This window comes from Daphnia magna, linkage group LG8 (assembly GCF_020631705.1).
Source record: "Daphnia magna isolate NIES linkage group LG8, ASM2063170v1.1, whole genome shotgun sequence".
Taxonomy (NCBI): domain Eukaryota; kingdom Metazoa; phylum Arthropoda; class Branchiopoda; order Diplostraca; family Daphniidae; genus Daphnia; species Daphnia magna.
In genome coordinates this window covers 5,854,635-5,866,296 of record NC_059189.1, presented here as the reverse complement: position 1 = coordinate 5,866,296, position 11,662 = coordinate 5,854,635, and the positions used below count along the sequence as shown (strand labels likewise).

The 11,662-nt window shown below is 37.8% G+C and overlaps 2 protein-coding genes across 9 annotated transcripts; both read right to left on the bottom strand.

Moving 5' to 3' along the window:
• Positions 1 to 532: 532 nt before the first annotated feature.
• On the bottom strand, positions 533 to 6,011 carry LOC116928580. Of its 4 annotated transcripts, none has more exons than XM_032935675.2 (8): positions 5,675 to 6,011; positions 3,504 to 5,174; positions 3,233 to 3,402; positions 2,643 to 2,793; positions 1,800 to 2,144; positions 1,639 to 1,730; positions 1,408 to 1,559; positions 533 to 1,341 (listed from the first exon to the last, which is right to left on the bottom strand). In XM_032935675.2, the coding sequence occupies exons 2-8, from the start codon at positions 3,627 to 3,629 to the stop codon at positions 797 to 799; spliced, it is 1,581 nt and encodes a 526-aa protein (XP_032791566.2). In that variant the 5' UTR covers positions 3,630 to 5,174; positions 5,675 to 6,011; the 3' UTR covers positions 533 to 796. The 4 variants fall into 4 exon arrangements, with proteins under 4 accessions (XP_032791566.2, XP_045033932.1, XP_045033933.1 ...); XM_045177997.1 differs by having other exon boundaries at positions 3,504 to 4,338; XM_045177998.1 differs by having other exon boundaries at positions 3,233 to 3,421; positions 5,675 to 6,010.
• A 2,847-nt stretch (positions 6,012 to 8,858) lies between these two features.
• Positions 8,859 to 11,466, bottom strand: LOC116929232 (probable RNA methyltransferase Y17G7B.18). 5 transcript variants are annotated; one of them, XM_032936397.2, is made up of 6 exons: positions 11,309 to 11,461; positions 11,124 to 11,224; positions 10,921 to 11,061; positions 10,091 to 10,860; positions 9,480 to 10,032; positions 8,859 to 9,414 (listed from the first exon to the last, which is right to left on the bottom strand). In XM_032936397.2, exons 3-6 carry the CDS (start codon positions 11,038 to 11,040, stop codon positions 9,214 to 9,216), a joined length of 1,644 nt encoding a protein of 547 aa, XP_032792288.2. In that variant the 5' UTR covers positions 11,041 to 11,061; positions 11,124 to 11,224; positions 11,309 to 11,461; the 3' UTR covers positions 8,859 to 9,213. The 5 variants fall into 5 exon arrangements, with proteins under 5 accessions (XP_032792288.2, XP_032792289.2, XP_032792290.2 ...); XM_032936398.2 differs by having other exon boundaries at positions 10,939 to 11,061; XM_032936399.2 differs by lacking the exon at positions 11,124 to 11,224 and having other exon boundaries at positions 10,939 to 11,061; positions 11,309 to 11,466.
• Between the last annotated feature and the right edge of the window lie 196 nt (positions 11,467 to 11,662).

Here is an 11,662-nt window from a genome sequence, read left to right as displayed (position 1 = left end):
ATCAAGTATAAACATTTTCTGTCTCGTTTTGTTTTGTTTTGTTTTTTTGTATTTTTCTAAAAAAAAATGTTTAACATAAAAAAGAGACTTCAGTGGCGCACTTTACGTGTAGCGTGCCACGATTTAAATATGCAAATGCAGAAACGCAACATTAGTAATCTCCCTAGTTTCATGTTGGTAAGCACCGCCCACATTGATAAGAAATTCCAAGATATGGTAAATCGAAAATAATGATAGTTAGCTCCTCCCTAGTAGACCAACCACTTTCCGCGATTGAACTTTCTTTTTACAGCTAAAACCACAATTTGTCCTTCATCTAAGCCCGCTGCGTTAGTGTCAAAGATTTTCTAAAAATTACACTAAACCTTTTCGAATAGCCTGCTGTAAGATAAACATGAACAGGATCGATTTCAACTCGTACTATCCATTCAAAATTTTTCCGTTCTATATATAGGAGTGCACTATCTGTTTATTACCACGCCAGTTACGCCTCAGCGTGATTCAACCTCAACATTGAATAAAAGAATAACGATTTTGAAAGAAGCAAAAAAGAATTTTTATTTAATGCAGATCTAGAATCATGGTAGATTTCTGAGAGTTACAAGACCCTTGATGCCTTCTTTATCAATTATCAAGTAAACAACAATCAGCTGAATTTTTTTCTAACGGCAAATCACTGTCAGGTTTATAAAAAAGAACACAAATCTGACATTAATCTATTACACAAGCAGCCATCACAGTTAATTATTCAATAACTATAATTTTTAAAAATTCCACTTCCAACACTAGTAATGGATCACGAATTGAAAACTGATGGGCAACGTAGATCCATTGGCGAATTGGCAATAAAATTACTGCTTGCTAGTTTGCACGCTAAACATTTCAGACCGATGCGACTATCAATCCATATGCTACAATCGGTCGATCGAAATCGTTGATCAGGTAGTGTTGCATACATGTTCTCCGAATGCCCGAGTTCTTGAACATTCTTCATGTGCAGATCAGTAACTCTGTCTGACAAAAGTTCGATGCCATCACAAACAGTGTAACCACCGCTTAGATCATCCAGAATCGAAGCGGCTTCATTGTAATTAAAACTATAGCTGGCGTCCTTAAAGATAAGAGATCCTTTTTGGACACAATGGCCCAGCACTTCGAGGTAATATTGGAGACTAGAGTCAACAACGATCCGTGACAAGTGTGTTGGATAACCGTGGTTGGGAACTCGATAAAAGGCGACAGACTGCCGAATCTCTACCCATTCGCTGCCGCCTTCGTCTTTCATTGAAACAGTAAGCAAGCCCTTGGCCCGGGCAAGGTTCTGTAGTTCGGCTGAATAAACTAAATAAAGGGAAACAAGAATTTTTTAAAACTCAGAAAAACCAAAGGCACTTTCATGTTGGATACCTTTTAATGGAGATATTGGATCAAGTCTCGGTAGCCTTCTTTCTTCCACCACGCCGCAGGCTTGATTGGTTTCAACAATTCTACTATGTCCTATATCTCGGGGAGATGGTGCTCTTTCTGTATGTTCTCGATGAAGAAGACGGCGTTTTCGACTAGTGGTCGAATAAATTAGTTTTTGTTTTTGTTTTTAAGTCTTACGTTTTTGGTTAATAGGTGATGCAAAGCCCTTACTGATTTACGGTGGATGTGGATGAAGTGACCTTTGGTTTGCAAGTTGAAATTTGGGGAAGCTCCTCAGAATTTCTTAACGAACTATTTTCATCCTGCCATACAAGAAACCGATGTAAGAATTTGTTAGTTTCTACTTCAGCAGTTGAAACTAAAAATCTAACCATGACTAAATTTTGTGGCCGACTGGAACATCCTAATGGCCCTTCTAGATATTTATCTCTAGCTGGAAAATTGTTAAGTTGTTCTTCATCTTCAGATGCAGGTTCTGATTTGATGCGTCTCATCGAAATTATATCTGATTGGTTCTCTTCTAATAATGGGTCCTTTTCGGTCACAATTTCAGACGGCAACTGTGGAGATCTTTTAAGAACTTCGTCACATCCAACTTGCACGAATTCTGCATCAAGGTGACACTTTGAAGTGCTTGCTTGTGGGTCAGCATCTTCTTCGTTGCTTTCCGGCTGGAGAACGGCAGCCAGTTTCCGCTTCCGTGGATGCGGAGAGCACTAAACAAAATAATTGATACAAGTTTACATAGTTTTCTTTGTTTGCCTTTGTGCTTAAAGGTTTAACAATCTCAATGTACCGCAATTTCCTCGTGCAAACTATCAAAATGTCCTTAAAAGAACACGGTGCACAGCCCACCCATGGAATTGTTTAGAGAAATTTGTCTCAAACAATTTCGATTCTTTAAAAATCGAGACGAAGCACAAAAATCTGGATACGTCAAAAGCATGTTTAACCTAGGCTTCTAGTTACATTTGCATATTGCACGCTGACTGATAGAAAATGGGCTATTTTATATACTACATTAAAGCATCAACTGATTATTAGGTCACTTGGAAACGTCAAAAGAGATCAACTTTTTACTTTGAGTACGTGGGTAAAGCGGACATAACTACCATTAAAATCTAATGCAGACGTTGGGTACAACTACGCATTTGACAATAACTAAATGCTTTCCAAGAGAAAACAAGAAATACGGAAAAAATAGTTTTAGTTACACTGATGATATTGTAGAATCTTCTAAAATTAGCTAACCATCCGTTGCTAGCTGCAAAATTGATAATTCCTAAATGTGCTGCGTAGTGTCTGGCTTGTTTTTGCAGCATGGGGCCTGTAATTCGGAGACCATTTGCTGCCTGCTGTTGATACCTATGGCCGTTGGAAGTTGGAGAAATTGAGATGGTATAGATGTATGTTTTCAAACAAAACATGTGTGAGTATTACTGCTGTATAATAATAAACGTTTTTATGACTTTAAATCAACAGCTGCGTACAACAGAATCAAGAATTCGGTAAACCTATTTAGCAAGCATACGTACGTCACGTGATTTGAGAAATTACGTCCAGAACAAAATATAAAGACAGATGAATTTGCAATTTCTAAAAGTAGCAAAATTAAAATTTAAGATGGCTGGATAGATTATTTGTAAGATAAGATTCACTCTGAAGTTGAAATGTTAACGAAAAATTTACTTTATCAATTCATTTAAACCAATTTTCCAAAACGTTTATGTTTTTACAAAAACATTAGGCATAAACAATAGTTAGAAAAATAAGTGAAATTGAAATAATAAATGAAAATGGATACCATTCGTGAACAGAGCGATTAATCTGTTCGTTTCGTGTATGTCGAAACCGTTTTCGTGCGCCGATCGAGGGATTATTTCGGCCCATCACTTCCCATTCGCGAATGTATCTTTCCTTTTGAGCAAGTGTATTGAGAATTTGCGTTTTTCCGCAGCCAAACTGGGCAGCTAACTAAAATCAAGTCGACATTCTATTTTAGTTGCTTTAACGGTTACCAGATTTATCAACAGGTTATCGCGTGAAAAAGAAGGATAAGGATGAAAATAAGAGACCTGCCGCATGGATTTGCCCATCTGTCGCGCTTCGATTACTTTAATCCGTTCAGAAAGAGACAATCCGAGACGGGTTTTCGGTGCCGTCGGTGGAAGTGGCTGAGACTGCTGCGCCGGATCGGCCATCACGTACCACACCAAGTACTTATCACACCAAAACTCATGTGCTCGAGTCTCACACGAATTTCACAGACACTATGAGCACGTTCCGCTGTTGTGTCCGGGCTAAAAGAGAGTGGACGGACCCAAATGACTTGCAAAAGAGGTCCGAGTTAGAGCAGCCAGGAAAGACGGGGAGGAGGAGGAGGAGGAGGAGGAGCGGCTAAGAGGGTTGAAAGAGTATATAAGCCTCCGGCTGTTGGCTGAAGAAGAAGACGATGTGGCGCATATCTTGCAACCTACCTCAAGGTCTTTGAACTGAAATTCGAGTCCCCCCCCCAACCCCCTCCTTTTTGGAAGTCGTCCGGAGCCGATGACGTTTCCAAGGTTTTTTAGTTTACACTAAACCATGTCCACATTAGAGGCTTTTTTTTTAATGTCTCTCTCGCAAACCCGAAAAAGTTGGTACACTGTTGGTAGCAGTCGAACAATATATGAGGTTGCCAAATCTCATTTAGATATGGAGACTAAAGCTTTAGGCAGAATTTGACTATATTTTGGTTAGCGGCTCCCTCTGCTGAGTGAGGAAAACGATTGGTCCTGCAGAAGACTGGTTACGTTGCTGGATAAAACTTCATATATGGAACAGCTGGTTAGAAATGCGGTCTGACGGTGTTCCAGACTTGCAGTTGCTATCCGAATCGTTTTTATACACGTCCGTCTTTTCTTTCCATTTCTTTGTACCCGCGTTTGGTTTTCACGGCGCCGGTCGTTTGATGCGAATGTATGAAAAGAAAAATATTTAAAAACACCTTTTTTTTTTAACTTTAAATGTGGAGTCAAGGAGTACACCGAAACCTTGATATCATAAGCCTACTCAGGTGGAACACAACAAATAAAATAAAAATAAATAAAAAACGTAGGATTCTGTCCAAATTTTTAGGCACACAGAAGAAAGAGGAAAAAAAAAGCCTCCGAGCGAACACTTTTGATATTGGGTAGTGATTTTTGTTTTCGTGTCCTTTTGTAACAAGTTTAGAGCCTTGCAGCGCTGAGTCGCCCAGACAAGGATTACAGATAACATTGATGGTGTAACTCTGCACTAAAGAAGGGACGGGAGAGAGAAAGAGAGAGAGAAGAAAGAATAGAAATGAAAGAGAGAGAGAGAGAGAGAGAGAGAGAGAGAGAAATAGAGAGAAGGAGAGAGCGTGTATAGCCGCCTTGAGGGTAGCAACGGTCGGCGGCGTTATGTGTGAGCCAAAGTTACATCACTGGTTGGTTCTGCTCCAACCAAAGAATAGTGTGCTCCATTGCGTCATGGCATATTCGGATCTATCCTTCTCTGTAACTCGTGACTGCCTTGTAGTTTGTACAATCTCCTCGCTATAATCGCTGTACTTTTTACTAGAAAATAAAGTCGTCTGACTTCTTCGTTTTACCATTTTCTTATTTGGTCATGTTATTGCGAACAAAAAATCTGCGCACAGACATTTTCCAAAGAATGGTGTTTATTAGTTTTTGATTAAAATGTTGTCTTTTTCCAAAGCAGACGTCACATTTTTCTAGGGTTATCTAAAAAAAAAATAAACAAAAAGAGAACTTTGTGTTGATTGACAACAAAAACGGTCAAACAAGGCAGTTTGCTTATTTCGTAAAATCAAAGGAAAATATAGGCACCAGACGATGAAATAGACTGTCTAAAATACGTCTTTAAAGTAATTGCCCTTTCAATTGTTTTGGTGTCATAGGGTCCACACTTGACGACTCAAAAATACCAACGGTACTGTAAAATAGGGATCTTTTTTTTCCCCTTTATATTGCGACTAAGGCCTACCAAGAAGACAATGTCTTGAAGCAGGTAGAGAGCTCGTAAATTTTCAGCTGAAAGAAACCAGACCTTAAACAGTATGATGATAGCCCCTGGCCATAATATCTGAATGTAACTGACTTTGACCATGCTTTCTGTTCTGGGCTAGCAACAAAATACTTTAGTTTGGACATCTAGAATAGCTATTAAACTTTTGCAATTTTCTTTTGATATATTTCGGTTGATTTAATTGCACTACGCTTACCGTGGATGATGTTAATTTCTGACTCTTTAAACTGCTCTTCAGATTGTATGGTACAAAATGTTCCTGTTCACTTGCCGACACATACATAAACAGCCGTTGTTCCCGAAGCTAATTAGGTTTAGAGAGCAAAGTCAGAACCGCTTTAGAGTCTTCGTAATCGTGTCAAGTGGGTCAAGCACAATTACGAGGAGTTGAAAGGTGTTACGTTATGCTTTAAAAGAAATGGTGAACTTCTTGCTTTGAACAACACGCTAAGGCTAAAGACAGTTTTCCCGATATGGAAACTGAAAAACATTCGGTATCCCTCTTTGCTGACGGGGCTAGTACGTGCATGTCACCGACTGTTACTACAAATTTCGATATACCTTTCGCAGCAGCGTCACGTTTTTATTCTGTTTACTTTCAATTATTCATTCTCTTTATATTGCATTCGTACGTTCGTATCTCCTGTACATTATGTGTGTTCAGATGTTGATTGGTATCTCCTGCACACTTTCTGTTCGACTCGTGGTTCCAACGGACAGCAGATGGCGACAGGTTCTGGTTTATTCATCCATGCCTCGTGTTCTTTTTTTTTTTTTTTTACTCTCAAATCTGTTTCAAGATAAATGGAACTGGATAAACAATAAATGAACAGTCGACAAAAATGGTGTCTTTAAAAATTATACTTACTTTCTATAGTTTAATTCATAATTTTCCTCTAAAACATCTGGTCATTTATTTAGATTTTAAAACAATTGAATATGGAAATGAGTAAAAACTTCAGGAAAGAACATGTCAAAAAATTTGGAAATTTGTAGATAAATACCTAAATTCCTATAGGCTAACTGAGGAAAACACGTTCCTGATACTCCCTCACAGGGCCTTCCCACTTTTTCCTTTTTAAAATAAATTCTAGATATAGTTAAGAATACATAATTAAAATTCAAAATTGAACAAAAATCACGAAAATCAAGTATGTTTTTGGGGGGTTTTAGAAAAAAACGAAGAAAACGGATGAACAAAGTTGTTGCGCTAACAGCACCTTTTATTTTTGGTTTTTTACCTAAACTTAACAAACTGTACATGGTTTAGGTTATTCAAAATTGAACGAAGATGACGAAAATCCAGTTCCCTTTGGCTTGGGATTCATAGTAAATGCATTTTTAAATTAAAAGGGGCTTAGCTGAAAGTATTTTGATTCCGTTTTAATAAAAAAGTGCTTAACTGATAGAAAAATTAATATTTTATTCGGAATCTGTGTATAGTTTTCGTTACAGAAAGTAAAGTTCCATCAAATTCCAAGTCAAATTTTGAGCCAGACTTTTTTGACAAAAAGTCGGGCTTAAAAAGTCGGACTTATTACTTTTTATCATACAATCCTTTTTTTTTAATATTATATTTTTTTCTCTATTATCATTACTAGTACACAACCACAGCAATCTCGCACCTAAAACAAATGTTACGGTACTCATAAGCAGTCTCTATTAAAGACTGATCCACGAACATGGGTTTATAACTATTATATATTAGATCCAATTAAAACTCAAACGGTAAGACTGCCAATCCTATAATGGTAAGATATTTAAATTGGTTTGCTCAAGCCAAAAGGACTTTGGTTGTCTTTCTAACATCACGGAATGTGTGCCATGTTATGTAAAAATGACCTGAAGCACGTTGATCTGTTTAAAAATCGAAATGTGTTCAGTCCTTTGGAGTAGCCTGAAATCATGCCATCTTATTTTGAAGAATGACTAGAAACTTCCCTCAGTATTACTTCTTACCTACAACCCATAATAAAATATAAAGACAAAATCAATGCTGGTAAATACCCTGCAGAGCGTTGGCTCATTGGCTGACAACTGACAACAACAGGCGCCTTCCGCAAGACTTAGGAATGCAAGAATTCATAAAAAGGGTAAGAAGGTACCATGGCTGGATCTACTATAAAAAATTAACTATACAAGTAAAACTTTGAAATACTTTGATATATTCTAGCATACCCTCTTCTACAGTACGCGTCATATTTTATTTTACATTTTATGGCGTATTAATATAAGCAAATAAGTATAAGTGTGACATATACAGTAAGTATGAATATTTCTCACTTAAAAAAATACTTTTCGTTTGCAATAGAATGTACTGAAACCAGCATACAATGTTTATGGTTAAAACTAATTTGCTTGAACTAGGATCTGGATGCAATATTCATACTGTTATTCTGCTATTTCTTAGCATTGTTTTCTTGAGTCGAAGGTCGCAGTCTGACTATTGCGATCGAATGCAAACATTCATTTCCTTTCTGGGACGAATGATTCGTCTTAAGATAAATCACTTAGATCTCGAAGCGTTCAATTGAAAAACCTCAAAGACGCATTTTGTGCAAGGATTCTGAGGCAGAAAGAAATTTGTTGCCTTGTTTTTTTTTTCCTTCTTCCTATTAATTTCGAAATCAATTGTATTGGTTGTAGATACAAGCCCTCTTTCACATTGCTTCTGTCGTACTATTAATTCCTTAATCTTTACTTCAGAAAAATTTACCTTCATTGCACAAAAATGTGTCAGGGTGGCACAACTGACATATTTTTCTGCAACATATTGTACACACTTATGAGCCAATACCTTTCCGATTATATTGTCTCTCAGCAACGTTTCCGCCTCCGTTTCCTATTATTTCTTTATCACAAGAGGAAATCCTGTTATTCGTTATCGTTATTCATGTTATATTGGTGTTTTGCTCTGCTTCTTACCCCCTAGATTGACTGATGACTATCGATTCACATGCTGTAGGATACACACGTATAACGTAGTGAAGTAATGTAAAATAACTATTCAGACATTGAAAAACAAATTTAGATTTTGTGACATGAGGGGATTATCGTGTACGCTGAAAGTTATTGCGAGTTGGCTTACAGCCCCCCCTCTTATTTGGAGTATGACATGAAAGAATGTCAAATACATCTTCTGATTAGATAACAAATTGGTTTGTCAATTTAACTACTTTAATTAAGAAAGAATTCCCTGGTGAATTGATATTTTTACTCGAGAGAACTTGCCACTCCGCTTGCCTTTGATGTTTCACCGTTAGTCTAAGTTGTCACATTTAAATTGTCTTGTAAACTAGGAAAAAAAAGTCCTTTAAGGCAAGCAATTGCGTAGGTTCCTTTACTATATGACACATAACACACCACCCCTATAATTTTAGTCTGATTTAACAGTCTTTTATTATAAAATATAATTGACTGTACATTCTTGTGCTAACGTATCACACCAATCCAACTGAATTCATCCAATAATGAAAATGTTTACCGAAGAAATGAAACTAGTAAGTGACGTGATCAAGGTGCTGTAAAAAATCCAAGGTGAAAAGAAATTGGAACAGGAATAGGATACACCAGAGATCTCAAAAATTCGAAAGGAATATACTGAATACTTGCCAAAGAGTGTAATGGAGAAGCAAAAGCGATTCAAGAACGGAGAAAAAAAAAAAAAAAGAAAAACTGTACAATCGTTGAAGATCCCGGCTAACAATAGTAAACGACAGATATTTCAGTTACTTCTCACCCAATGTTATCTTTGGGCGTTGCAGGACAACTACTTGTAAGTTTTGTGAAAACGTGAATGGGTCGCCGAAAGCCTTTAGCAGCGTGATGTGGGGTTGCTATTTCTTCGCAAGTAGAAAATCCTACTTGCGAAAGTAGATAATCAGGAAACCGCTCAGGATATAGCTGAATAGCCGCATAGTTCTGAGCAATCGTTTCCTGTGCAATTCAGGCAGATACTTTAGTTTAAAATTTATCCACGGAATTTTTTTATTGCAGCTCACCGTTAATTTCTTTCTCTTGTTGTAAGACGCCCAGCCTTGCGCTTCGAGTATCAATTTCCCTCCTGGTCGTAAATGGGCGAAAATTCTGTGGAAAAAACGTTTCAGTCCAGCATCTTTCCAGTTGAGATGAATCCATTTCGTAACAGAAAGACAAAGAATAGCGTCATATTCTGGTTGGACCATTTGAAGGAATTCGTCGCTTTCGGGTACGTAATTCCCCTGGACAAAGGAAACGTTGCCGGGAAAGCGGGATGATGGGGCAGATGAATTGGTGCTTGGGATGGATCCGTACATGAGTGGCATGGAAACTGGGAACTGGCGCTCATTCGGATGGGAGCCCGAGTAAGTTTTTATATTCTTGCGGGCAATTGATATCAATTTGGGGTCAATGTCAATTCCAACGATTTGATTCGGATTGAAATCACGAGCCACGCAAAGTGTCACATGCCCTGCATTGCATCCAATATCCAGGACGTCTTTGTCTTCGAACCACTCACGCCAGAACGAACGTAGTCGCAGGTCTTCGCAATTGGGGTTGCGATAACCATAATACCTAATAATTATTAACACATTAAAAGTAAGCGTAAAAGTTTCATGATTCATTAGCTTACCTATCGTAATTTCCATACTGAAACCTCTTAATCTCTTTTACGTTGTGATTTGAACAGGACTGTTCAGGATTATTATTTAATTGACTGCTTCCGGCCATTTGACTTTCTTTTGAAGGACACCGAGAAAACGGACGCTGACTTTGAGTTTTGGCAGTAGATTCTTTCGAAAGTGATCTTGGAAAAAATCCACATCGCTTTCTAGCTCCAGGTTGTGGAACTACAGGGCTAACAATTTTGTCTTCCGGCCGCCTGCAATGCCTGATCGCTTCAGGTTTCAGTTTTAAATCTTTGAATTCTCTCGTACTAGTAGAGCTTTCTGGTTTTGTTTCGGCTGCAACATGACTTTCTGCTACCTCTACGGCAACTGGCTTCACCACAGGAAGATCCAATGTGAGCGTTCTTAACTCAGGTGAATTTCTTCGCGCATCTAGCACTTCACTGGCACTGTTCGTTCTCCTTCGTTTACGGTTTCGTCCTCGCTTTTTCCTCATCACTGCATTCGGAGAAACTAGGGCTCTCTCTGCTAAATCATCATCTGGCATACTCAAATTTAATGGATCCCTTATATTTGATGGTATTAATACTTCAATTTCTTCCTTTCTATGTTTAGGAGTTGGTAGTGGCGAGGATTCTGGAGTGTGTTCATTTAGAGCCTTGTTAATTCTTTCATCTGCTAGGCTGCCCAAATTTAAAGGATCTCGACTGTTGCCTCCTAGAAGAAATTTTGTGGGTCTCACAAATTCTTCTTTGCGTCTCCTCTTGAAATGATGCTGCTTGCTTTCAAATGTAAGACTCAGACTTCTCTTACGTTGATTGTTTGTAGGCTTTACCATTTTTTTTGGACTCACAAAGTGTGGAATATTCTCTACAGGCCTATCATCACTTCCAGTTGGGAAGTGCACTCGCTTCATTTGTCCAATGTTGAGGGAGACTACTTGGGTTGATGCCATTGTGTTTCATGTAATATAGTCCTGAAATAAAAAAAAGTTTTTGTATACCTTTTATAAATCTTGGTATGAAACTAAAGCATTACTGGATAGGCTGAAATTTCTGGATATTCAAAACCATTCAAATTTAAATAACTTCCATTAATCGAAATATGCGACATCTAGCGGACAAATTGGAAAGCTGATACTGAAAATCATTTGTATAAACAAAGAAAATTAACTAAAACTATAAATAGAAGCTAAAATTGTATAGAAGCTGGTAAAATGTTACCTCGAATCAAATTTGGTCGTATAAATATGATAATATGGGCTTCAAGTATTAGACAAGGTGTACCAAGACCAACCTTGTCGACGTCCGACCACAATGCGTTGTGATGTCCTTTCTTCGCGTTGGGGCAAGAATGGGGGAAGGGTAATAAATACCCCTCCCCCGCGCAACGTTGCACAACTTGCGAAAAGATTCGTTCTCATAGGTATGGAATCTATGGATTAGGAGACAATCGTTCGTTTGAAATGTGTTTTGCTCTGAAATTTAATGCGTAAAAGTTATCGAACCTTTTCACATGAGCATTTATTTCTTCAAAGTGGAAATGGCATAGAAGTGTGGGATGTTCCTTACTTGATA

Coding starts and splice junctions, on each gene's coding strand:
- LOC116929232 (XM_032936396.2), bottom strand. CDS start 11,040: ATGGCATCAACCCAAGTAGTCTCCCTCAACATTGGACAAATGAAGCGA. Junction 10,033..10,090: donor CAGTATGGAAATTACGATAG/GTAAGCTAATGA, acceptor AATAATTATTAG/GTATTATGGTTATCGCAACC. Junction 9,415..9,479: donor ACAAGAGAAAGAAATTAACG/GTGAGCTGCAAT, acceptor TGAATTGCACAG/GAAACGATTGCTCAGAACTA.
- LOC116928580 (XM_032935675.2), bottom strand. CDS start 3,629: ATGGCCGATCCGGCGCAGCAGTCTCAGCCACTTCCACCGACGGCACCG. Junction 3,403..3,503: donor TGGGCAAATCCATGCGGCAG/GTCTCTTATTTT, acceptor ACTTGATTTTAG/TTAGCTGCCCAGTTTGGCTG. Junction 1,342..1,407: donor TCCAATATCTCCATTAAAAG/GTATCCAACATG, acceptor CCCTTTATTTAG/TTTATTCAGCCGAACTACAG.